Below are 24887 nucleotides of genomic sequence, written 5' to 3'. Positions count from 1 at the left end.
AGAGGAGGGCACTGGCCACACTGGGAGGGTTTGAATCCCTGATGCTGTTAGATCATGTGCAGAGGTAGCTGCCATGGTCCACCTGTGCGAGGAGGACACCATGTGCTGTCCCCTCCTACACCTGAGTGTGCTCAGAGGTTCTGAGGCAGGTCACCTGCAAGGGCTTCAGCTGCCATGTTATGAAGTACCCCAAGGCACGCGGGGAGGCCACCGTCACCGCGTGAGCGACTCAGGTCAGCTTTGGGGTGCCCAGTCCCTCCTTCCGGGGAAGGCTGGAAGAGCCTGGCCTGGCCTTTGTCGCACTGTCCTGGTGGAGAGGACGCGGCCTGCCTGCCGCCCCAGGTGCCACTCTCCTGCGCGGCCAGGGGCAGAGCGCTGGGTGCAGGCAGGGGCCATTTTTTACGGTTTTTATTAAATCCTTACAAAACAGAATACAAAATTCTGGCATTGACAGTTGGTGTAAAGGAAAACTTTCGAGCTCAATCGTTCACCTGGTACAATGGAGTTAAAGTGCTTGGATGTCTTCGCCCCACTTTCTCAGTTTCGAGTTCTTCCGCGTCTTGAGCCTCTGGACATGGTCAGCGGCCAGCCCCCTTCCTGGCGCCGGGAGCGGGTCAGGGGTGGCTCCTGACCGTCGCTCATTCACAGTAGCGGCTCTAACCAGTCCTCCGGTGGCGGCGTGGAGGCAACGGGGGAGAGGAAGTGACAGGCCCGCCTCTGGGGAGGTTCGACAGCTGCTGCTGGCCTTCCAAAGGAGGCGGCCAGGCAGAGTCCCCAGGGCAGGCAGCGCCGCCACCAGCGAGGATGGGGCGGGGCCGGGCGGCTCCCCACCCCTCCCGGCTCTTTGGAAAGGTCGGTCCACAGATACAGAAGGGCAGAGGATGGGGCAGGACGTCGCCCCCCGCAGGCCACCAGACTGTGACGCCGGTAAGGGGCTGGGCAGTGTCTGAGCCCCCTCCGGCGAGGCCCCTCCGACATTCAAGTATTCTTCAACGGGGAAGCAAGTCAAATGATGGTTTAAAAAAACTAACTAAATGTGACAAACGATCCTGACCACGGATTCGGAGGCCAGGGGGCTTGCCCAGTCCCTGCCCCAAGACACCTGAGCAGGCCTGGACTGGCCAGGCAGTGGCCCAGCACCCCCGCTGCTGCCCCCCTGACCAGCAGGGCTGCACTGCACATAGAAAATGGGAACTGGTATTGCATAGAAGTTCACGGCCAAGGACCCAGCGGCAGACCCCCAGGCCCACAGCCGGCTGGCCAGGCGCAGTGGGTCAGAGCTGGCGGGGCACCCAGCGGCCCCTCCCCAGCCATTCCTGGTTTCCCCAAGGGAGGCCAAGCTGTGGCCGTTTTCCTGAAGGTGGGCACACACAAGTCGCTGCCCTTGGAGGTGGGGGATGGGAGGGATTTGGGGTACCCCTGGGTCTGGCCCCAGCTCTGGAGATGGGGGTGTGTGTGACAGAGCTTCCAAAGGCCAGACTCAGGGCCAATGTGGGGCAGGACATGGGCATAGTCAGACTGAGCCCTGAGAAGGGGCACTCAGGTGCCCTGGGGGTTAGGAGACACCTTGGGACCCCACATTGGCTGATGGGTGCCTGTCCTGCCCCTCACCCACCTTGGTGGAACCAGCTGGGGGCAGATTGTTGATCAGGCTCCAGCTTCAGTCCCGGGGGAGTGGGAGGGAGCAGTGGGTATGTCCCCGTGCCAGCTGCAGTTTAAGGTCAAGGTCAGAGACCAAGTCCAGCTGGCAGGGATCCATTCAGACAGCTTGGGAAGGAGCCCCGATTGTCAGCTCTCAAAGGACAGGGCGGGTGGGCAGGCGAGCTCGGGCCAGGGGATGGGGCTGGGGATCTAGTGCTGCCCCCTACTGGAACCCCAGCCCTCCTTCCACAGTGAGGCCCCTGCCCCCGCCCAGGCTGCCAGGGGGGTAAGCAATGAAGGGGCTTCTGCTTGTCACTGGGAGGGGGGCTGTCCCTGAAAATACTGAGGGTGGGGAGGGATGGGCGGGGCCCTGTGCATCCCCCCAGCACTCAGAGATGGCAGACTGGCTGGAAGCAGGCGATGAGGGAGGCAGCTGGGGGCACAGGCGCCTGGGTGGGGCACAGAGACCTTCACAGTACCGGTGAGCATCACGGGCAGGTGCAGGAGGGGCTCGCCCAGCCACACGCCCTCCACTCTCCTCCCCGGGGCACTTGCTTTGCTTTTAACACCGTCAAAAGGAAGAAAAAAACAAACAAAAACAAAACAGAAAAACAAAAAATGGGAGAGGAACGAGGGGAAGAAGGAAAAAAAATCAACAGCAAAAACCTTCTATAAAACACCCCCAGCTGGGCGAGCCCGGACACAGCCAGAGCAGAGGGAGGGCAGCCCCTGGGCCCTGACTGGCCACAGCGCCAAAGCCTTTTAGGTCTGATGGGAAGGGGGTGACCTATGTACAGAGAAGGGACTGGGGGGTCACACGTGGTCCCCCACAAGGACCACGGGGGCGGTGGACAGGCTGGCTCTCTGCCGCCGCTGGGCCAGCTTGGACTCAGAGGGCGGGGACAGCTGCAGGCAGCGTGAGGTAGGTCTGATGACAACAGGCGGGCCCTGCCCCGCGGCCTCTTCTTCAGCCTCATCCTCCTCTCGCTGAGCCAGCTGCCGGTTCATGGCGATGGCCTCGGCTGCGAAGGACGTGAGGTCTTTGGCACAGCTGTTCCTGTGGGACAGGGTAGGAGCCATCTACAAACACACATCCTTCCCTGTTTCCTCCAGTGACCCGGGGGCTGTGTTGACCCCCGCCCCACACCTTTGGGCCCCTCTGAGTGCAGGATCCCAAAGAGGACCTACGTGAAGTTAACTGGTACAGGGACATTCAAGTGCTTAGGTGTCCATTCCCGGCTCAAAGAAACTCTTCTGTTTTTAGCTGAATATTTAACCCCCCAAGCCCCCAACCCACTGGTGGCCTCACCTCTGCAGGACCATGGGCGTAGGCAGGGTGTTCTCTGGGGCACACTGCAATAAGACAGCAAACTCAGGGCTGGAAAGCAGACGAGACCAAACAAGACCCATCCCAAGGTCCCCAAGGGCTAATGGGGGTCCTGTCAAGGGAAGCTCCAGGTCCATGCTCCATCACCTGGACACTTCCTGAGACCAGGAACACAGCTGGATGCCCAGTGCATCAGATACCCCTCCCCGTCCCATGCTCCCAGGAACCTGCAGCTCTGAGCCAGGGTGAGGGTGGGGATGAAGCAGAGATCCACCAGCAGGAGGGCCAGGGGCTCCAAATAAACACCCCTCCTGAAAGAGTCTCCAGCCCAAACCCACCCCTAGCCCCCCACTGCCTTCTCAGCTCACAGGTTTCTGGATGCTCCTGGAAGGGGTTTGGAGCTGCCCCTTGATTATGGAATTCCAAGGGACCCCAGTTTCTGGCACTCTGGTGGTCTTACTCTCTTGGGGTATTGCTCAGCCCTGATGACCTCTGACCTAGAGAAGTGCCTGGCCCTTCCCAGATTGAGGCCCATCCTAGAGTGGGCAAAGGGATGGGCCCTGGACTGTAAATGGCAGGTGGAGAGTCTACCTTGGCTGGGCTGGGCTCTCTCCTGAGGCTGCCGCCCACCTGTCCCTTGGCTGATCCCTGCTTGGTGTACAGTGGCACCCTGTGGCTCTTGAGCCTAGGGCCCACCAGGCCAGGAATCTCTGAGCAGCTGCTCCTGTGAGCCCCTTGCAGGGCTGCCAGGGAGGCAGTGGGATTTCAGCTAAACCCCGTGGCCTAGGACTGCAGTGTAGCCCAGGAGACACAGACCCACCCCTGCAGCTCAGGGTGGCCATGCTGAACCCTCTGGGTATCAGATACTTGTTGTGAGACTCCCCCTTATCCATTGGAGGAAGGTGCAGCTCAGGGAGCTCGGTGTCCCCTCCCAGGCCCTGGGGCTCACCCCTTGCACCCAGGGGTGCTGCAGGACTTGGGCAGCGCTCAGCCTCTGCTTGGCATCACGGACAAGCAACTTGGAGATGAGGTCTTTGGCGGCGAAGGAGATGTGGGCCCAGTCCTTGTCTGGGAATTCATACTTGCCCTCCTGGATGCTCTCAAACAGCATGTTCTACGGGAGGGGTATGATGATCAGCGGCAGCCCACAAGGACACCTGTCACCCCAGTGGGCAAAATGTGGATGCAGAGACTGACAGCCCTACCAGGGTCCCCAGAACCCACTACAGGCGAGGGTGCTGGACCAGCCACCTGGCATGCAGGGTGGAGGACTGGAGAGGGCCAAGGCCCTAATTCCAGTGACACGCTGGGGGCTCTGGGGCCAAAGTAAAGTGAGGGACAGATGCCTGGAGGGAACCTGAACACTGTCTAGGGTGAAGCTTGATTTAAAAAAGGCAGTCCAGGGAGCCTGGCCCCGGGGACATAAGGTCATGAATAATGAACTTCACATCTTGGACAAAAGGCCCAACCACAGACCTGGCACCAATTCTCAAATCCTCAGCTCTGACCAGTATGTCTGTCTCCTCCCATGGGCTGGGGAACCCAGGACGCCTGACACTACCCTGCAGACCCAATCAGGGACAGATGCCTGGGGCACAAGGGTAGCCCCTAGGAAGGAAGGAGACATACAAGGGACATCCACAGCAGGGGGATACCTGACAGGCAGGGCAGGCCTCCCCACGGTCCCAGCCACAGTCACTGCCACAGTGGCCCACGAATGGCGGGTAACCGCTAAGCAGGATGTAGAGGATGACACCCAGACTCCACAGGTCGCAGCGCTTGTCGTAGATGCTGGCCTCCTCACTGAAGGCCTCCACCACCTCTGGGGCCATGTACTCTGCGGAACCGCACTGCCAATCCAAGAGGGTGTGGTCAAAAGACCCCCCCCCCAAAACCCAGCCAATCAGAAGCTGCTGCTGGAGCCTGCCCCGCCCCATCAGCAGGTGCCCAGAACCCGCCTAGCCCCACCTCCGCCCACCCGAGGCCCCGCCCCACCCACAGCCTGCCAACCAGCAGCTGTTGCTGGAGCTCACCCCGCCCAATCACCAAGTGCCCAGAACTGGACTGGCACTGCCCTGCTTGGTCAGGCGAAGGGAATCCGCCCCGCACCGCACCCCCGCCCCCGTGGCACCCCACCCCCCCCCTGCAGCCAATCAGCAGTTGTTGCTAAGCGGAAGCCGAGAAGCCGGCTACCTTGGCTCCAGGGAAGGTAGCCGGACAGGAGCTGTGGAGCAGGCCCAGGCACCTGGAGGTTACGCAAACTTATGCAGCAAGCCCTTCCCTGCACGCCCGTGGGGCACCCTTAACTCTCACCGGGGTAAGCAGCTCTGGGGTGGAGATGGGGGAGCAGTCCCCGTTGAGTTTGATGCCACTGCCCAGGTCAAAATCGCAGATCTTTACAGGAGAGACCTGGAGGATCACCAGAGGGCTGTGGGAGGGGTCCAGCCCTGGCAAGCAGAGAAGGACACTCCCAGGGGTGACCCCACAGGACCCGGGTGGGAGCTTGCCTCACCTGGTTGGGGTGCTCACAGAGGATGTTCTCGGGCTTTAGGTCCCTGTGGGCGATGCCTGAGGGAGGTGGAGCAGGGGGTTAGGGGTGGAGGCATCTCCCCGGGAGTTCCAGGCAGGTAGAAACCCCAGACCTGCAGTCTGCAGGTGCACAGTCAGCCCCACCACCCACCTTTGTTGTGCAGGAAGTCCAAGGCGCTGGCCACATCCTGCACCACCACACTGGCCTCCAGCTCGTTAAAGTGTCGCCGCTTATGGATGTGACTCAGGATGGAACCTGGGGCAAGGCCATGCCAAGGGAGGACATGGTCACTTCCAGGTCCCTGCGCTAATGTCTAGCGTCCACTTCCACCTGAGAGGCTCCTCCTGGTGTCCCGGAGCCCCCATCCCTAAGGATGCGGCTGGAAATGTCTCCCAACACTCCCCAACCAGGAGCCCCTACCTACCACCTCGCATCTTCTCAAACACCAGGTAGAAACGATCCTCCTCCTCAAAGAACTCGATCAGCTCCAGAACATTCCTGGGGTGGGGGCAGAGGAGGAGCTGAGGCTTCCTGAGGCCCCTGAGCACCCAGTGTCTAGCCTAGGAGGGACAGCCCTCCCATGCCCACCAGGACCTGTCTGCAGCCTGCCACTGGACCCACCCACACGGCCCAGCAGTGCCTGGTCAGCATCCTGCTTGCAGGGATTTGGCGCTTGGGCCCATTCATCCAGGGAAAGATGACTCAGGGACTGGCACCGGGGTGAGGGCAGGTCACTTTACCTGTGTCCCTGGCACTGGTAGAGCATCTCCACCTCCCGGAACACCCTACTGCGAATGTGGCCTGGCTGCTTCTCGATGATCTGAAACAGGTGGGGAGACACAGACCACCTGGGTGAGCAGGACAGACAAGCCCCCGGCAGAAACCTGCCCTGAAATTCCACCATCAGAGATCAGACCCCTCCCCTCTGGAAACGAGAGCTCTCCTACGTGGCCCAGAACTTGCTAGAAGTCAGGACTGCGATGTCAGCACAGGCAGGAGGTACGGTGCCACCTCAGCCAGCAGCACCAGGGGAAGGAAGGGAAGTGGGGGCAGCTCTCCGCCTGAGTCTGCGGGCCTGACGCACATCAGGATACCTGAGGGGGGCGCTGGGACAAGTTGGCCAGCCACAGTTCTCTGCTCCCAGACGGCTGGTTCCCACATGACCCATGGAACTAGGGAGGCCTCTGGCACCTGGCTGCCAGCCCAGCCAGTCCCACTTGCCATGCGGCTGCGCAAGTCCTGCCTCCCTGGCTTTGTGCCAGACTGGGCAGATGGCCCCACGAGCTCCAGAAGCCTGTGTCTTTCAGGCCAGCCCTGGTCAGCCTCCTAGCCACTAGCTGGTCCAGCCTCCCAGGACCCCAGAGCCCTGGGAAGTCAGCCCACACTCTGTAGCCTACGCCCTCTCCTCCCATTAGCTTAAAGGGCTGGAGGGTTCGGCCTCTGCGGGTACCTAGCCATATCTGCTGTCAGAGAAGTGGGGTCAGAGGTGCTTGGCAGGGATCCCCAGTTCCTGCTGGGACTCTCTCCCCAGGTTAGACACCCAAGCTCCTCTCACCAGGTGAGTGGACGCTGGGTGACCTCACATGCCCAGAGCTGTCTCCCACTACAGCCGCTGGCTGGGGGAGAAACTGAAGGGCACCAACAGCTAGTGTACTGTCCCACATGTCTAGTGACAAACACACCTGTCCCAGCAAGAGGTCTCAAGAGACATCAGTGTTACTCAATCCACTGCTGAGTGCCAAGTCCAGAGGGTAGGGTACTCCCCAGGTTCTGGACTACACTGAACCTCATCCTGTCCCCTGGGGAAGCGAGCTAGAACTCCCACTTTAAGGAGGACACTGCAGTCCCTCCTGGCAGGGATCCCTTGCACTGTGCCCACAGAGTGGGACATTCCCCAAACTATCCCGAGGGCAATCTGGCTACTCTGCCCCACCCAGCCTGAGTCCCAATATTTCCTGCTTCCTGTGCCCAGGACACCTCCTCCTGCCACTGCAGATTTCAAAACAGCCCTGACACTATCTCCAGGAAGCCCCCTGGGCTCCCCAAACCCTCTGGGTCATGGCAAGGCACTGGGGAGGCAGTCAGGAGCCACCAAAAGGCCACACAGTGTGACTTGGGCTACCTACCCCTTCCAAGCCTCGGTTCCCCTACCCCGTCCAACAAGAAGAGGAAGTCTGCCCTGCAGAGTTCCCAGCTCAGAAGGACTCTGCCATGCAGGTCTGATTTCCCAGCTCAAGAGCTCCCAGGGGAGGGACCGTTTCTTTGGCCCTCACACCATGCCAACAGCCTCCTTTAACTTCTCCTAGACAAGGTTCCTACCTCCCTATTCAAATGGGATTCTCCTCTTCCTCCTCCTCAGGCTCCTCCTGAGCCTCAGATGCAGAAGCCACTGGCAGGGCCTGGATGTCCACTAGGGTCTACAGGCTTCTAGCCTACTTGCCAGGGAGCACCTGGCCCTCCTCCCTGGGCAGGCAGCCCTGTTGTGACCCCGCCCAGCCCAGGAGCCGGACGTAGAATCACGAGGAAAGCCTGAAGGCTTCTCAGAACATAGGGTCTGACCAGTCAGCCTTGTCAGGTTCCAAGGCCATGCCAGGGCCTCATCTGGACTCTGCTTGCAGACCTCTTGGACATACCCAGAGGAATTGGGGGACAAGGGAACACAGGAAGCTCTCGTGGACCTGCACCGGGTTTCCCCAAGTGCAGAGGCCCCATGCTGGGCCCCAGACACTGCACCCTTGCCTTTCGGTCCTTATAACCAATCCACTAAGTGCTTGTGGTGCCTGGGGTGCTGAGGGCTGGGTGCAAGGCCTGCAGCAGGCCAGCATGGCCTCTGCCAAAGCCTCCAGCTCATGGCAGCAACTCTTAGGCTCTTGGTACCTGGGTGAGGGTAGGCAGGGGCCAGCTCTCACTGTCACTTCCCAGCGAGATATGAGGGATGACCTAGATTCCAGGGGCGGCCTGCATTGCAGGGCCCGGGGCCATGTTTCGACACTGGTTTGAACACCAGCCAGGCCCTGGCCAGTAGTGCTAGCAGCTCTGGGGAGCAGTGGGGAGAATCTCACCTTGACTGCATACTCCTGGTTGGTGATGAGGTTGACACAGGTCTGCACGCGGGCGTGGGCCCCTTCCCCGAGCACGTCCTCTTGCAGCTGGTAGACGTCTGGGGAGCGGCGGGGAGGGGTGAGGACGGGGGCTGGGGCCAGCTCCCCAGCACCCTGCGCTGGTGCCTCACTCACCTTCAAACCTGCCTGAGAAGCTGTCGGTGGCACGGCATCGCTTTTTCTTCTTGCCCCTCTTCTTGGCATCTGGGATGTCGATGGGCTGGCTTGTGGGCATGTCTGTACGGGGAAGGCCAAGGGCTCACAGGGGTGCTCCCTGCCTAACCCACCTTCCCACAGGGCGGCCCTCACCCTTGCACAGGGGTAACTCTGTGCCACGCCCGCCCGCTTGGCCCTTACCAGGGCGGGCCTCACACTGCGGGCTGAAGTCCGAGTCCGCGTGGTGGGCTGGGTCTAGGGAGAAGGCCAGCTCGAAAGGATTCTGCCCCTGTAGAGGACAGGAGAGAAGAAAGCACTCAGGCCTGGGTGGCCATAGCCCCCAGTACATGGAACTACTGACCCAAATGTCAACAGTGCCAAGGCAAGAGACTTTGGGTGCCCAGCACAGAAACAATCTATCACATCCCTACTCACACTAGAAGTGAGTGCACACCGGATGGGCCGGGGACCCCAGCCTCCCGGACTGACTTGTGTGCAGCATCCTAGGGCCTCAGCAGGGCACCTGACCATGGGGTGCAGTTTCTCAGGGGTCCATGTGATCACCTAACTCAGGGAGCCTCCCTAGGAGACACTGAGTGATATCTAGGGACACTCATGGCTGTGGCTACTGGAGGAGCTCCTGGCATGGAGTTGGTGGAGGCCAGGTTAGTGCTCAGTACTCCACAGTGCCCAGGACCCCACCTCAGAGAGGGATCCAGACCCAAGTCCCACATGTACATGGGAGAAGCCTTGTTTTTGTCTGACCATGAGGAACCTGGCCTGCTACCCCCAGCCCAGGACTGAGTCATAGTCGGACCCAAGCCATGTCCTGTGCCTCAGTCTACTCATCCCCAAAATGTGGACAACCTCCCCAGACACATGACCTCAGGGCTGACCTTGGGGACAGGGCTGTGAGGATCAAAAGCAGCTAGGCAGTGGTAGGGCAGGAGCCGCCAGGCCGGACTTCCAGCTTGTTCTCCCGTGATCCCCAGGTTGCATCCGAGGACATGAGCCCTACAAGGGTTAAGGCCATTTCTGGCCCTTCTGCCATTACACAGATCTCACCCTCCACACCTGTGCTCGTGTGCTGTGCTGCCTGGAACACCCTCCCACAACTGCTCTGTGCATCCAAAACTATCTTCTGAGTACCATCAACCCACTTGGGAAACAAAGCACCACACCTGTGGGTGGCCAGAGTCCAGCTGAACTGCTCTGGCTTCAGAAGCTTATAGGGACATGGACAGGAGTTGCCAGGCCTTGGCTAGTCCACAGTCTCCACTGTCTAGGTCAGCCTGACACCCCTGGAGGGAGCCCCCTCAGCCTTGGTACCAGCTAAGAAGCCCACCCCTTTGGGGAGGAGCCAGTGGAGGCCAGGATTCAAGTTCAGCCAAGTGCTTGGGTAAGAGACAGAACAAGGACCGGAGAGAGAGTCTAAGTCCCTGATCAGGGAAGATGGATGTCACAGAAGCCTCTTCTTGGTCCCCAAGCAGAAGACTATTGGAACAAATGTCTCCACAGAATGGATGGTCCAGTTCTAGACTTAAGTCCCCTGCATGAGGGGCAGGCCTTATAAGCTGGGGAGTTTGAGGCTCTACCAGGTTCCCTAGTAAATTAGCTCTCATTTAGTCCCCACCACCTTGAGAACAGGCAGCAGGCAGCATGGGCCATGACGTGTGTGCCGAGTAATGCTAACGTAGGTGCAAGGAGACCTGGGCCAAGTTACTGCCCCTTTCTGGGCCTTGAGACCACTGGGCGGGGCTCTGACAGGAGGGTCATCTGGTAGAGAAATCACTCCAGGAGACTCTAAGGACCCTGCAGCAGAAAAGGCAACCAGAGGCCAGGAAGCCGCCTGGCACAGAGAGGCAGTGGGTGGGAATGAAAAGCAAGCACTGGCCCTCCCTGCCTCCCCACCCATCCTGCCCTGGCAGAGAGCTGATAGGCCGGCAGGAGAAGGGGGCACCCCGCCAGCCCGGCAGGGAGGCAGGCACACGCATCTAGCACGCAGCGTTCTTATAAGGCTCCTGCACAGAGGCACCCGGGGCTCAGGGCAGCCACCACACAAGGGGGCAACTAGAAGGAATGGTGGACCTGAGTCTCCAGGTCAAAGGAGTCATGGCACCTGCTCCCTGACCACTGTCATGGTAAGACAGGAGAGGCAGCTGCCCCCAACTCTTAGAACCTCCTAAGGGTGAAAGGACTCAAAAGGTTGCAGGACCCAGTGTAAGCCTCTGGCCTTCTCTGATCATGGTCCCCATGTGCTAGCCACAGCCTCCAACTCAGAAAGGCTGAGACAGATGAGGTGGCCAGAGCCACACTGGTGAGGGACAGGTCTGCTGGGGCCCAGGACAGTGATACAGACACCATGTGCTGGGGACCCTGGCATGATCTTGGACCCTCCACATTTGCACTTAAAATGAAGAAAACAGGGCTGGGGATGGGGCTCAGTGCTCACCTAGCACACCAAGGCTGTCAGTTCAACCCCAACACCCCCCCAAAAAAAGTAAAATCACCTGAAGAGGCCTGGCTGATGTGTCTCCCTGCTGAATAGCAAGGGTTACAGAAGAGGTGAGGTGGGGTTGTGGAAGGAGACTCCTCCAATGGAGGGCCCCCCTAGTCACAATCAGGACTGTCAAACAGGAGTCGCCACGCTGGGGGCTACTACAGTCCTAATTCCTAGCAGGGCTGTCTGACAGTCCTGGCAGTGTGGGTCTGGCTAGGGGCCTCCAGTCAGCAGGCCTTGGCAGGAAGCATCTGGAACCATCCAGAAAGCTCAGGTTTGCTACAGCTGCCTCACTGGCCCCTTGCGCTGACCCCACTTTGACTCATACCCTGCCCCATGAGGGGAAAGACCACTGTAGGTGACATCTCAGGTCCATCCCTCTACTGACCAGTCCCGGACACTCCCAACAGGCCATGACCATGGCTGCCCTAGAGGGAAACAAGGATGACAGGCATGTGGGGCAGGGGTGGGGCAGCTGGCCAGGGACACTGGCTGGACTGGGAATTCTTCACTAGGCTCCGAATGCTCCTCCCACACTGGTGTGGGTGCCTTCCTACCCACACCACACACACGTTCTGCCTTCTCTACCGGGCAACAGGTCCCTGCCCAAGGAAGCCCAAGGAAGCCATTACATAACCAGGCCTGCGGGGTGGGGCGGGCAAGCTGACATCACTGCGTCCCCTGGGCCAGGCCCCACAGGGGCCCCTGCCCAGCACCTGCCCTCCTCACCGCCCCCAGATTCGCTCATCTGAGACCAGGACTCAGCAGCCGCAGCCACCACTGGGCCTCTGCTGAAACTTCCCACTCCGACAGGAAATAGTGCTTGGGTCTGGGGTGTCTGGGAGGGGTGTCCAATCCACTCCTCCATTTCACAGGCCATCTGGAGGTGGGAGCCAGAGGCAATGACCTGGCCAGGAATTTCTGGAGGAAGATTCCCAACAGCCAAACAAAGGTGGAGATGAGACTCTGGCCTGCTGACCCCCTCCAACCGACGCACAACCAGCTGAGGCTTGCAGTGGGCACCAGCCCGGCCAGGGATTCTAGGAAGGACTACACTCAACCTAGAGCACTGGGCTGTGGACTGCTGACCACCCACCCAGCACACACCTGGTTAGGACTTGCGGGGGCCACAGAACCACCAGGCAGAAGACTCTAAGCCATTCCTGGGGTTCCTGGAAGGACCCCGCAAATCGCAGCAAGGAACAGGGCCTGGGCCTGCTGACCACCCAGTCCAGCGCACACCCTTTTGGCGGTACCCCCAAGCACAGGCAGAGGACCCCGCACAAGCTTCCGGGGTGAGCTCTGACCCCACTGGCCACTCCAGTGGTCCAGGCGGCAGCGCCCCCAAACCGACCCGGCCCTCACCTTGAACGAACGGTGGAAGCCCTGAAGTTCGGCTGTTTTCTTCTGCACCATCTTCCGTCCGGGCCCCGCCAGCGGGGGAGGGGACACAGGGCCCGGGGGGCGGCCCGTGGGCGGGGGGCGGCCAGGGAGGGGACCCTGCGGGCGGAGCAGACAAAGGGAGGGCGGTGAGCGGTGGCGGCCGGCCCGCAGGGAGCGCGGCCGGCTGGAGGCGGCCAGGACTCCGTGGGGCCCGTTCCTCGCGCCCGGGTTGAGGTCCTCCGGGCCGCGCTCACCGGGGTCGGGCTCGGGCCGGGGCCGCAGTGCCACCGACGCCCGACGTCGAACAACCCGGACCCCGCTCCGCGGACCGCGCGGGGAACAGCGCCGCCACCGCCGCCACCGCGGACTCCTCCGCCTGGGCCACCGCCGCCGAGAGGAGCCGGGCGCGCCGCCGCCGCCGGCGCTTTTATAGGCCCTGCCCGGCCTGGCCCCGCCCCCACTCAGGACACGCCCCCCAGTGCAGTGAGGTGGAGCGTGGAGCGGCCGCCGAGTGCGGCTGCGCGCTCCAGGAGCGGGCGGCCCCGCGCCGGTTCTCGCGCTTGCGCTTGCGCAGTCCGCGTATGGCGCTGAGGGTCAGGGGGGAGGGGCTGCTATCGCGGAACCCAGGCGGGCTTCCTGGTGGCGTCAGCTGGCGTGGACCTGCCTTAAGCTGCTTGAAGCTTGGGGTCCGGCGAAACTCTGGCAGTGACCCGGATCCTTCTGTCTGGCCCCGTGCAAGGCAACACCCCTAACCTTAGCAATGCCCCTGCTCTACAACCTGCTATGACTTTCTCTTGCAGTTCCTTGATGCTCCCCCTTGCACAGTCCCACCAGGATTACCCCAGCTGGGCCACTTCCAGCCAGGAAGCAGGCACCTCCGGTTGTTGGCAGAGAAGAAGGTGTGGGGACTGGGGTCTGTGAAACAGCATATCAGGGAGGAGTGGGAAGGAGCTGCTGGGGGCAGGAGGCCGGGTCTGGAGGTAAAACCCAACCAGACCAGTAGAATCCACCCCTGTCCTGGCACCTTGCCATCTCCGTAAGGCACAGCCCCTCTTGAGGTCCCTGCCTTAGGCACTGAGGGGCTTCGCCAGCTGTGATCCCAGTAGTCCCTCCTCTCCGACCCCGTCTTGTCCCTCCAGAAGCCTCCACCACCTCTCTCTGCTGGACCTAACCAGGCCCTGAGCTCTGAGATGCTGGAGCCCATTGACCTGAAGTTGGATGGGCCCCTTCCCTGCTGGGCAGCCTCTGTTCACTTGCCCTCAAGACCCCAGCTAAAGCCACAGGGACATTTGGAGGAACCTGCAGGGGGCTCTCCACTCTGGCCCAGCCATCCCCAGCGTTGATGTTCCACAACTGATGGCCAAAGATGGTCAGCGAGGAGCCCTTGACTTCCTTGCCTGCTCTGTGTGTGTGTGTGTGTGTGTGTGTGTGTGCAAGAGAGAGAGAGAGAGCGCCTGTGTGCATCTGTGTGTCTGTGTGTGCGTCTGTGTCTCTGTGCGTCTGTGTGTCTGTGTAGGGCTGCTAGGTCACCTGCCCAGGAGAGACCTCAACCCCTCCTCCTCCCCACATCCCCCTTGCCTGGCTGTCCCCTCCCACCCCTGGGTCCAGGTCAGGGACTTCTCTGTGTGTAAGGGTCAGGCTTTGCTTTCACATGACTGTGCTTTTGTGTGTGGACAGGAATGGATGGGCCCCTGCCCCCCCCTCCAGTGTCAGTTCCAGAAGAGCTTAGATCTGTCCCCTGCATGTCCAGGACCCCAACATAGGAATGCTGGCTGTAGTGTGCGCATGTGTGAGCGTGCACCTGGGTTGTGTAGGTGTGTGGGATGGCTGGCTGGCTTGTGAATGAGGAACACTGGGAACATCAGAAGACCCCAGAATGAGAGGTCAGGCTGGACTCTGCACCTCTCCCACACACCACCAACCGGTGGGAGGAAAGGCCACTCCCCATGAATGTTTGTCCCTCACCTGGCACAGCTTTGGCCCAGCCCAGGAGGTGTATGGGCTCCCAAAGACTCAAGTAGCAAATGACCGCGAGCTGGGTGATCCCAGCAGTAGGAATGGACGCTGCTGTGCTCGGGAGCCCAGAGGTCTGAGACCCAGGGGGGCACAGGGCCGCGGTCCCACCAGTGGCCAAGGGAGGACCCTTTCTGCCTCTCCCAACCCCTGGGGCTCGGACAGCCCTGGCTGGTGCCTGCATGGCTCCAGCCCCCGCCCGTCTTCCTGGGGCATCTCTCCTTGTCCCAGTGTGCCTCTTCTAAGGACAGCTGTCATGCGTCAGCACCCACCTTGGACAGAACCGCCCTCAGGGCTTCACCTCTACTCCTCACACCTGCAAAGGCCCTGTTTCCAAATGAAGTCCCCCTCGCAGGTGCAGCAAGACTCAGGACACACACAGGTTTTCCTGGGGACACAACTCAGCTCATGGCAGTCAGCTGAAGCATTTCCTGGGGTGACTGGGATGTGTGTTCTTGGTTGGGGGTTAGCTGTGTCCTCCCTCAAGTGAGACCCAAGTGAATTTGTCCCTCATGCAGCCACAGGGAGCAGCCCTGGATTGAGGTCTTGCCTAGCACCTTGGCTCTAGTCCAGCCAGGTGTGGGTCTAGTGTGGGAGCCCGAGTGGACGGGCCTGCTCCCCAAACCAGAGCCAGGCCCTGTCCTGCGCATCATGGTAGTGTGTGTGTGTGCGTCTGCTGCAGCCCAGCAGGTGGGTCCCTTTAGAAGTCTTACTCTGTGGGTAATAAAACTGAGGAAATGCAGACCCCTGGCCCGAGGTTCCTTCTGCCCAGTCCCCCTGGCACTGTGGATGGTGTCCTGGGCACTGCAGGGCACTGAGTAGCATCCCTGGCCTCCACTCCAGACCAGGACACCCCTGTTGTGACATCTGCACATGTGCCCAGAACATGCTGGACGCTGAGGGTCACCCAGCTGAGACCTCTGCTTCCACCCTTGGAGTGAGCCAAGTCCCGCCTGAGGACCAGGAGCCGGGAGGGTGACCTGTGTGGGGGGGGTGTGCTGGGAGGACCTGGCGCACACACACGGCTCCCTGTGTCTGAGGCAGTCTCCCGCGTGCATGCGCGTCCACGGGCAGGCTAGAACACACAGGGACCCACCTATGCCCCTGCAACACTCATTTCCTGGGTTGGGGCAGGTTGGAGACCCCTACAGACTGGCCCAAGTCCCTCAGTCCAGCACCTGGGATGGGAGTCCTGGCCAGGGTGGGGTGGCCCTCCCACAGGCAGCCAGGCCCTGATCCAGGCCCTGGGTGCAGCCAGTGGGAACAGGAAGGGTGGCCACCTGGCCTGGCTGCTGCCGCTCAGCCTGCCCTGTCCTGCTCTGCCTTGTTTGGGGCTGGCCACTGGCCATGTTTCTTCCCCACAGATGCCCGTTCATAAGCCAAGTTCCTAGAAGTGCTGGGTGCCCAGGGGCCTCCACCTGATGGTGGCCAGGGCAGCAGGAGGGCTGCTGGCTCTGCCTCAACCCCAAGGGTCTGGCAGGCCTCTGGAGAAAGACCCCACCTGTCTGGGGAGGCATGGCTCCCTGGCAGGAGGCAGGAAGCAGGGCCCTGGATCCTCCTGATGTGGCTGGGCTGGGCCATGGACGTGACCAGGGCAGGTCCACCAAGGGCAAAGAACAGGGGCCCAGCGCAGCAGGCTGCACTGGCAAGGCCCAGGAGGGGTGCCCGCCAAACCCCAGGAGAGATGGCCAGCCCTGGAGGAGACTTAGGGCTGACCTGGGGAACTGACAGCCAGAGGCCACCAAGCAGAAGGTCTTGGAGGTGCTGGCTCCGAAAATGAGAACAAACAGGAAGTAAGTGGAGGGTCACGCTCTGGGGTGCCCTGTCGTGCCTCAGTGGGCAGGGTTCCCTGGCCCCCATCCTGTCCTTCCTGCGCCCTCCCTTCCTCCCCCACAGCTCAGTCCGAGACCCTCTACCCCCGGCCTCACACTCACAAAGCCACACCTGAAGGTGCCTCAGGGACAAGAACAGAGCCTCTCACCCCTGGGGGTCCCTCCGTCCTGGACCACTTCCTGAGCCCCTGTCGGGAAGGACCGTTTCTTTCCTCTGACCCAGGGCAGCCTCCCTCCCTGGCCAAGGTGCCTTCCCAGGCTGGGACCAAGCCCTAGTCGTGGCTTCCTGTGTCCACACTGAGGGCAGGCCTGAGGCCCGGCCTGTGAGCCCACGTGTCCCCCACCCAGGCTCAGCCTCATGCTTGTGCCCTGGCAGCCTAGCCCTTCCTGACCTGGGCACCAACAGGCATCGATACCCAAGGCCAGTGGCAGTGACTGCAGTCCTTGGCCCCCATCCCATTTTAGGGTGCTTTGGGGGCAGATCAGGCCCAGGGAGCCAGAGTGGTGGTGGGGGCTGGGAGACCACTCAAGGGGGGCCATGTGGATGGGCTCCAGGGCCCTCCCAGCCCAGGACTCTGCTTTTCCTCTTCTCACGTCCTATGGACCCTCACAGGCCCCATGTGCACCTGCTGTCTCCCTCACGGTCATCAGCACCAGGCACCTCCCTCTTCCCACGAGAGACCCCAGCCAGCCTGGCCTGGCCCTCACTCTAGCTGGCCTGCCAGGTGTCCCATGACCAGGGCTTCCTGGACCCTGGCAGAGAGGCCAGGGTTCTACAAAATGCCCAGGAATAAGTCCCACTTCCTGAAGGCCCCAGGATGTCCTGGGCTCCCGTGCCACCTGTCACCTTCTCAGTCATTTGCCCCACAGCCAGGAAGGGAACCCTGTGCATAGGGCAGCAGAGGTGGATGGTGTTGCCCAGGTAAATCTGAATTTCAGGTAAGTAACAAATATTCCGTAGACATCCCAAGTGTAAGTACGTCCACGCATAGATGCACCCAGGTGAGCGAGGGTTCCTGAGGACCTGAAGTTCACCTGTTTTGTCTGGCAACCCTACTAGAGGGTGGCGGTAAAGATCCTTCCCCTCCTGCAGCCTAGAGACCGTGTGGTGTGTCCCTGAAGCAGATGCTGCAGACAGGCACTGAGCCTGTGGCTGGGCAGGCAAAACAGGTGGGAGCAGCAGTGGGTGCTGGGCCTGCGTGCACCCCTGCGCACACGCGTTAAGTGGGGACCATGCGCGGTGTCGGGTTCTGAGCTGTACACATGAACCCTGGAACTGGAAATAATTTAAGCACATGCAAGACTTTACTGGGGGTGGGTCGGGGCGGTTCTGTGGTGTCTGACAGCACTGGGGGACAGAGACCCCGGGCTGACTCGGCAGAGGATGAAGGGGAAGAGCTTTAATGGCATCCGTAGGGGTAAGCAGGAACTCCATCTCAACTCCCCATGTGCAGAGGCAGAACTCTAGTTGCCTGTGGCCTTCATCAGACTTCATGTGCACCAAGTCCCATGTGTGTGATCCAGGGGCCAAGGCCACCTTCCGTCTCCAGGAGGGTGTGCACTGCATTTGCTAAGGAGGGGGGACTGTGCCTCACTTTGGTGAGGATTCCACACACGTTGGCCCCTCCCCTGGAATTACCCTTCTCTTCTGGGAGCCTCGAGTTTTATTGTTTTCAGAATGGGGAAGACGGTGCTCTGTTGACCGCTACTGACCGAGTCGTCTCAGAAGGCTGGGCTGACTCCTCAGCCTCCCGCCTCCTGGAGTGTCATCTCACTCCCATAACCTGAGACGGGTTTTCTAGCACTGCTGTTAGCCCATAGGACACAGAGCCAACTTGGCTGTCGAGGGGAGTCTTGCTGTTCACGGGCACCTGCCTGTGTTGCTGGGACTTTGCAGCCTCCTCACAAGACTGAGCTGCGCTTTTCAGGGGGTGGCTAGCTTCCCTCCTGCCCTGCTCAGAGCTGGCCAGCAAGGCTTAGGAGATGCAGGACTGCCCTCAGGCACCAGCAGGTGTGGGAGAGCCCAGATGGCAGCACCCTAGCCATCACAGCTCCTGGGAGGTTGGATTTCCAGAGGTGGAATCAGGTGTCCAGGCCCAGCACCCAGCTTAGACTGCACCCCCACCTCATCCAGGGATGGGGACCACAGCCCCAAGGAGGGTCCCCAATTAAGTGAGGGGCATGGCAAGGCCATCACAGGCCTCCTGCTGAGCTGGCATTCCTGCCCATGGGGCCATCTGATGCAAGTGGCTGTAAGTGTCCCTTCCTGCCGACTGACTCAGGCATGCTCATTCCAGTGGCTCAGCAGTGCTGGGGACGGAGCCAGGGCCTGCTGTCCTGGACTGGGGGTGGGCCGCTGGGCAGCCCTGGGTCCTGTCCTGCTCTGACCGGGTAGCATCACATGTCTGGACTCTCTGGGGGTTGGTCACTGCACAGTCCCCAAAGGAGGCATGGGGACAGGGCTATGTGGCTGGGCAGGGCTGGCCCAGCAAATGGGCAAAGGCCAACACCCTGCCCCAGTAACTGAGGTCCAGGCACCTGGCTTGTCATCTGACTTCCTCCTGCCACATCCTCTAAGTTATACCCACTGATGAAACCCATAGGACACCTGTGTGGCCCTCAGGGAGAACAGGAAGGACTCGGCTACCCACCCAGTCCCAGGGACCAGGGGCATCACATCCTACAGCTCCTACTTTGGAGAGGGTGCTTTCAGGGTACCTGTGCAGATCCTGGGAGGTGACTGGCACTTTTCCATGGCAGAAGAGACTCTGCAGGTGGGATCAGGGGAGACCCTGAGCTGGGGTCTGTGGTCACCACAGGTCCCATGAGAGGACGCAGGAGGGTCAAAATCAGACAGTCTGGGAGACACTGCTGCTGGCCCTGGAGCTGGAGGAGGGGGCAGGAGCTCAGGGCTGAGGGGGCTTAGGAGCTGGAAGAGGGGGACATGGACTCTCAGGGGCCTCAGGAATTCTAGGAGGCCCCAGGTCTTTGAGGGGATCATTTGGGGCCCCTTCAAGGCCCTGAACTTGTGCTGACTTGTTGCAGCAGCCATAGGAGACTCATCCAGGCAGGAACACGGCGGCCTTCCCCATTCCCATCTTGCAGAGGGGGAAAGCAAGGAAGGTCCAGCCAGCTGGTCCCCGACTGCAGCAGCCTGGGCTGCGGTGTGAGGATGCGCCGAGGTCTGGCTCAGGCTGCCTTCCCCCTGGTGCGTGGATCTGCTGCGCTGCCAAACCCTCCAGCGACCTACCGCCGGGCGGCAAGGCCACCGGCCACCAGCCTGCCCCGTCTGCGGGGTCTCCACCGCGCCACACCCTTTTCCACTCCGTGGACGTGCCTTTCGGGAGGACGATCTCTGGGGCTCAGCTCGCTCTCCGCCCCAAGGTGACGGGCGGCGGGAGATGGGACACGGCGGGCCCCGGGGAACCGCCTGCGAGCCTCGGGGAGCCGTAACGGCCACGCGCATGCGCCTTGGCTAGAGGGCGGGTCCGGTCCAGGAGCGGTTGCCAACGAAACACGTTTGCGTCATCTAACCGGCGGGTCTCCCGGGCTCCAGGGGTGAGAGGCGGTGCCTGGGTGCTGGACCAATAGGATTCCAGGGACCTGAAGGGCGTGGCTAACGCCCAAGTCTACCCAATGAGACAGTCGTAGTCGGGCCGGGCCGGCAGGACCGGGAACTTCTTCATGGGACTGCGAACATCCCTCCGCGCCTCGCTGGCCCCGGCTTTTGGGCGGAGACGTTGGGCCCCTGGTTGTGGTCAACGGGTCTGGCGAGGTCAGCCTCTCCTATGCCCGGCGGTATGACTGACTCCGGGCCAGGACTTTGGCCTCCTGGGCCTGTTTCCCCAGGGGACCAGCTCCAGCAGCTCTGACCAGGTGGCCAGGAGACATCCCTTTCAAGCACCCCTACCTTGCTGGAGGGGCAGGTGGTGAGGCTCTGAGCCACCATTAGGGGTGCAGCAGCCAGGCAGTAGTGTCCCCCAGGACCACCCGGACAGCCCTCCTCTGCGCTCTTCTTGGCCCATCAGCCAAAGTCAGACCCTGCGCGAGGACACGGTGAAGGGACTTCTGCGTACCCCTGGAGCATGCTCGGGGTGGCTGTAGGGGAGTGGACATGCTGAAGGCCCAGGGCTCAAGTCGAGCTGGTTCCTTTTGTCACCTGAAGCGACCAATTCACAGGTTCCAGGGTGACCATGTAGATGTCTTTGGGAGCTGTGATTCAGCTAACTGCAGGATCCTTAAGACCCCACGTTCACCTCCCACTGGGACCCTCTTGAACCCCACTTCCTTCCCACTGGAGCACTGGGGGGGTCTCCTGTCTGCAGCCCACACCGGAGTCTGGCTCCTGCTGCTTGCCCCTACCCGCGCCCCCATGTCGGACATCCCTTGAGAGAGCTTTTAAAAGGTCCATATTCTTCCTGGGCAGGCGCCACGCCTGTCACCCAGCTGCTTGGGAGGCAGAGGCAAGAATGTCAGGCTCAAGGTCAGCCTTGGCAACTTAGGGAAACCTTAACTACTAAGTGAGCTTCTGTCTCAAAACACAAAGGGCTGGGGATGTGTTGGTGGTAAAGTGGCCCTGGGCTCAATTCCCAGTTCCACTAATAAATAAATAGTCTACATTTCTCTTGGACTTTCATTTTTTTCTGATACACATATTTTTCATTACAGAAATACACAGAAGCAGTCTGATGTCTGCACTCCTCTTCAGATCACCACCGGAGAGCCAAGCCAGCCTCCCATCCCATGGGATTAACAGACATGCCAGAAAATCGGGAGTTAAAAAGAGACTGGGTCTTCAAAGCTGTATGATGAAGATAGCATAGCTGGAGGCCGGAGGCCGGAGTCGGGGAGGCAGGCTGACCCTGAGACTCTGTGGTCAGCCGAGAGACCAAGAAGTCAGAACCAGAAAGACAGGGTCACCAAGCTACTGAGACAGCCAATAGTCTGTCCTGCTCTGAAAATACGACCAGGGCCTCTCCCTGCCATAGCACATGCCTAGAACGCCTGCTGCCATGACAGGGTCACATTGGCTGTGTCAGCTTACAAAATCAGCCCCAAGGTGGGGAGTACAATGCGACGCTAAGGCTCCGTGGTGTGTGCCAAGGTGTGGTGGAGCGCAGGGCAGCTGAGACCCCACCTCTACAGGACGTCAAGAGGAGGCCCCCATGGCAGATGCCGTAAAAGCTGTGCCCCTTTGTCCTTAGTTGGAGTCAGCCTGGAGCTTTTGTCCTCTTAGGAGCCAGCTTACAGCTGAGGAGCCTCATTCCTGTCTTACTTGTGCTTCTGTGAAATTCTGATACAAAGAACCCGGGAGGCCGCACCGGGGATCTGCCCCTGCCCCGCCTGGGCAGCTAGCCTCTGTCCCCACACAGCGTCTCCTCCGCTTGTGGTCCAGCCACCAGTCCCTCTCACCTGTCTCGCCCCTGGGCCCTCGAGGTCCTGCTCTTCACCTCACACCTCATTTCCAAGATGTCTGCACCTCGACATCCAATCCCTTGGCATCTCTCTCCCTGAAAAGGCCTTTCCCAGGGGGAACATCTGGTCTTCACTCTGCTCTGAGTCCCCACGGCCCCAAGCCCCCCCGCAGGTCCTCAAAACTGCTCCCGGCCCTTTATTTTTACGTGTCTGTCTTCTGCAGTGCTGGGATGAACCCGGGGTCTCCCTCTGGTCCTTTAAGTCTCGGCGCCCCAGGCTGGTCCCTGCCACCCTTCCTTCTGCCCTGGTGGAGTCCGCCTGTCTCTAGGTTTGCAGGCCACACCTACAGCTGCCGTGGGAAACTGAGACAGCCCCGCCCAGGGCTATGTGGGTGCAGGCCGCCGGGCGGGCGCTGGCTTCCTGTGGCTGTGACAAATGGCCGGCCGGCTGCTCCATCCTTCTGATGGCCAGGCCAACCTCGCCCTACCCTCTCCACCACCCCAACAGCTGGAGCCCAGTTTGCCCGCCCCCCCAAACCCCAGCATTTTTTTTTAATATTTATTTATTTTTAGGTGTAGATGGACACAACACAATGCCTTATTTTTATGTGGTGCTGAGGATGTCACCCAGGTCCCTCCCGTGCTAGGCGAGCGCTCCACCGCTGAGCCACAGTCCCCGCCCCATCCAGCATTGGATTTTGAGTGACAGGATTCTGTCTCCCCTGCTTCTCAGGCTGCAGCTAGCAACAGTGAATCTTCCCTTCCCTCCTCCCTGCTGGCCTTCCTTATTTCCTTTAACTATTTTTTTAGGGGAGGTACCAGGGATCGAACTCAGGAGCACTCGACCACTGAGCCCCATCCCCAGCCCTATTTTGTATTTTATTTAGTGACAGGGTCTCACTGAGTTGCTTAGGGCCTCACTTTTGCTGAGGCTGGCTTTGAACTCATGATCCTCCTGCCTCAGCCTCCCAAGCCACTGGGATTACTGGCATGCACCACGGTGCCCAGCTCTTTAAACTATTTTTTAAAATAGGAAAGCTACACCTATGTTTATACACCTGTGTACATAACATCATTATTCACAATTACCCAAAAGTGGAAGCCACATAACTGTTCATCAATTAATAATTTAAAAGTGGTCCTTCCATACAACGGAGTATTATTCAGCCATGAAAATGAGCAAGACAAGCTGGGTGTGGTGGCCACACCTATCATCCCAGCCACTGGGGAGGCTGAGATAGGAGGATTACAAATTCCAGCCACCTTGGCAACTTATCAAGACCTTGTCTGAAAATAAAATAAAATTTAAAAAAAGTTTTGAGGATGCAGCTCAGTAGTAGAGCACCCTGGGTTTAATCCCCAGCACAGGGGGAAAAGGAAAAAGATGGAAAAAAAAATAGCAAGGCTCCACACAGCACAGTGTGGGTGGCCAGGGGACCTGGGGCCAGACAGAAGGACATGCTGCAGGGCCCACCCGGGAGGTCCCTGGAGTCTGATACCCAGGGACAGGAGGTCAGAGCTCGGTGGAGAGGAGCACTGTGTAGAGGGCGACCGCAGGGGCTCTGGAGTCACCCAGAGGACACCCTGTGCTGTCACCCTCGCTTGGTCACAGCCTCGGAGACCAACACAGCCTCCACCTGGCTGCCCTTCTGTGCCAGGGGGCCTTTGTCTCCTGGTGGACAAGTGACCAGAAGGCTGGCTTCTCAGCACCTGTGGGCAGCAGGGGCTGAGGAGGACACTGGGTGGACGGTGTGCTGGCCAGGTTCTGTTCCCAGGAGTCTCAGCAGATGGCCTGGCCAGCCCAGGGGACAGGTGTAGGCTGGGCGGAGGCAGAGGGCTGTGCCACTGCAGGCCACTGTGCAGACCCTGGCAGCTCCCCGCATCATGGCCCTCCAGAGACCTGGCAGTGGGGCCTCCGCCAGCCTTGTGCCGGTCACATGCTGAGGTCAAGACCAGGGCAGCAGCGGAGCACGGCCAGAGAAGTTTCCAGCAGCTGGTGAATCAGCACTGGGGGCCCGGGCCGAGGGGTCGGGGGTGGCGCGGGCTGACCGCACCTCCTCTGCTTTCCAGCCTCTCTTGGGAGGCCAGGGCTGGTCTCCAGAGGCTGAGCAGCAGAGTGACAGGGCCGGTGGCCTGGAGCTGAGGCCACCTCTGCTGCTTTCCCAGGGGAGGGGCGGCAGCTGCCAGCTGCTCCTGTCTTCCACCCACTAACCAGCTTGGGAGGGGGACGATGGCCCAGCAGCACCCCTGGGCGGCCACCCAGGAGGTGAGCAGAACTACAGAGTGAAGGGCAGCACAGAGCAGCGGAGCTGGACACATGGGGGTGCCCAGCCAGCAGGGGACAGGGCACCCTAGCACGCCCATCCTTGTGCTGGAACGTTGTCCATGACCAGCAGGAGCGCGGTGGCAGCGGCAGTGCCGAGGGACCTGAGGACCTTGCGCTCAGTGAGAGCCACAGCGTGTGACCCAGCAACAGGAGGGTGCCAAGACGGGACGTGGACTCGCGGTGCAGGGCTGGGGACAGACTCATGGGTCACGGCTTCCTTTGGGGTAGTGGACTGTCCGGGAGCTGGGCGGAGGCCATGGTTGTGCAGCGTCCACAGTCAGTGCACTGAGAACCCTAGACTGCGCCTGTGGGGCGCGGGCGGCAGGTCTGTGAGCGGCACCTGGGCCCAGGTGTGCAGCCAGAACCCTGGAGGCACAGGCCCCCCAGCGACCCAGGCAGCCATCAGGTAGCCTGTCCTCTGTTGGCCAGGACTGGACCTGAAGAAAGCTCTGCTGACCTCCAGGGCAGGGACAGGTGAGCAGAGCATCAGGAAGGAGCGGAGGACGCAGCCGGCAGGAGCTGCCACCCAGCAGGGCTGTGGGGGCAGACCCAGGGCACTGGGGGCAGGACAGGGTTCGGGAGGGGCGCAGAGTCAGGGGAGCGGCCAGCCCTGGTGGAGGGCGCTCAGCAGTGCTGCCCAGGCAGGCAGGCGTGGCATCCTGTC

The 24887-nt window shown here is 60.8% G+C and overlaps 1 protein-coding gene and 1 long non-coding RNA gene across 3 annotated transcripts; one reads left to right on the top strand and one right to left on the bottom strand.

Annotated features, from left to right (window-relative positions):
* Positions 1-392: 392 nt before the first annotated feature.
* Positions 393-13009, bottom strand: Mknk2 (MAPK interacting serine/threonine kinase 2). 2 transcript variants are annotated; one of them, XM_046444261.2, is made up of 14 exons: positions 12893-13009; positions 12621-12755; positions 8957-9044; positions 8735-8836; positions 8561-8658; positions 6239-6318; positions 5923-5996; positions 5649-5753; positions 5481-5536; positions 5282-5377; positions 4624-4818; positions 3918-4082; positions 2951-2994; positions 393-2698 (listed from the first exon to the last, which is right to left on the bottom strand). In XM_046444261.2, exons 2-14 carry the CDS (start codon positions 12669-12671, stop codon positions 2455-2457), a joined length of 1398 nt encoding a protein of 465 aa, XP_046300217.1. In that variant the 5' UTR covers positions 12672-12755; positions 12893-13009; the 3' UTR covers positions 393-2454. The 2 variants fall into 2 exon arrangements, with proteins under 2 accessions (XP_046300217.1, XP_046300218.1); XM_046444262.2 differs by lacking the exon at positions 12893-13009 and adding an exon at positions 9652-9769 and having other exon boundaries at positions 12621-12744.
* A 6043-nt stretch (positions 13010-19052) lies between these two features.
* LOC124092208 (uncharacterized) lies at positions 19053-21560 on the top strand. The gene is made up of 2 exons (XR_006851556.2): positions 19053-19867; positions 21152-21560. It is a non-coding gene; the product is annotated as an uncharacterized LOC124092208 (long non-coding RNA).
* Positions 21561-24887: the final 3327 nt, after the last annotated feature.

The sequence above is a fragment of the Marmota monax genome, unplaced genomic scaffold (genome assembly GCF_021218885.2).
Source record: "Marmota monax isolate L192 unplaced genomic scaffold, Marmota_monax_Labrador192_F-V1.1 WCK01_AAM20220418_F8-fsc00102, whole genome shotgun sequence".
Lineage (NCBI taxonomy): Eukaryota > Metazoa > Chordata > Mammalia > Rodentia > Sciuridae > Marmota > Marmota monax.
The sequence above is the reverse complement of the archived record's forward strand: the minus strand, read 5'-3'. Positions and strand labels throughout refer to the sequence as shown.

Coding starts and splice junctions, on each gene's coding strand:
- Mknk2 (XM_046444261.2), bottom strand. CDS start 12,671: ATGGTGCAGAAGAAAACAGCCGAACTTCAGGGCTTCCACCGTTCGTTC. Junction 8,659..8,734: donor CTTCTCAGGCAGGTTTGAAG/GTGAGTGAGGCA, acceptor GCCGCTCCCCAG/ACGTCTACCAGCTGCAAGAG. Junction 4,083..4,623: donor AGGCCTGCCCTGCCTGTCAG/GTATCCCCCTGC, acceptor CCCCTCCCGTAG/AACATGCTGTTTGAGAGCAT.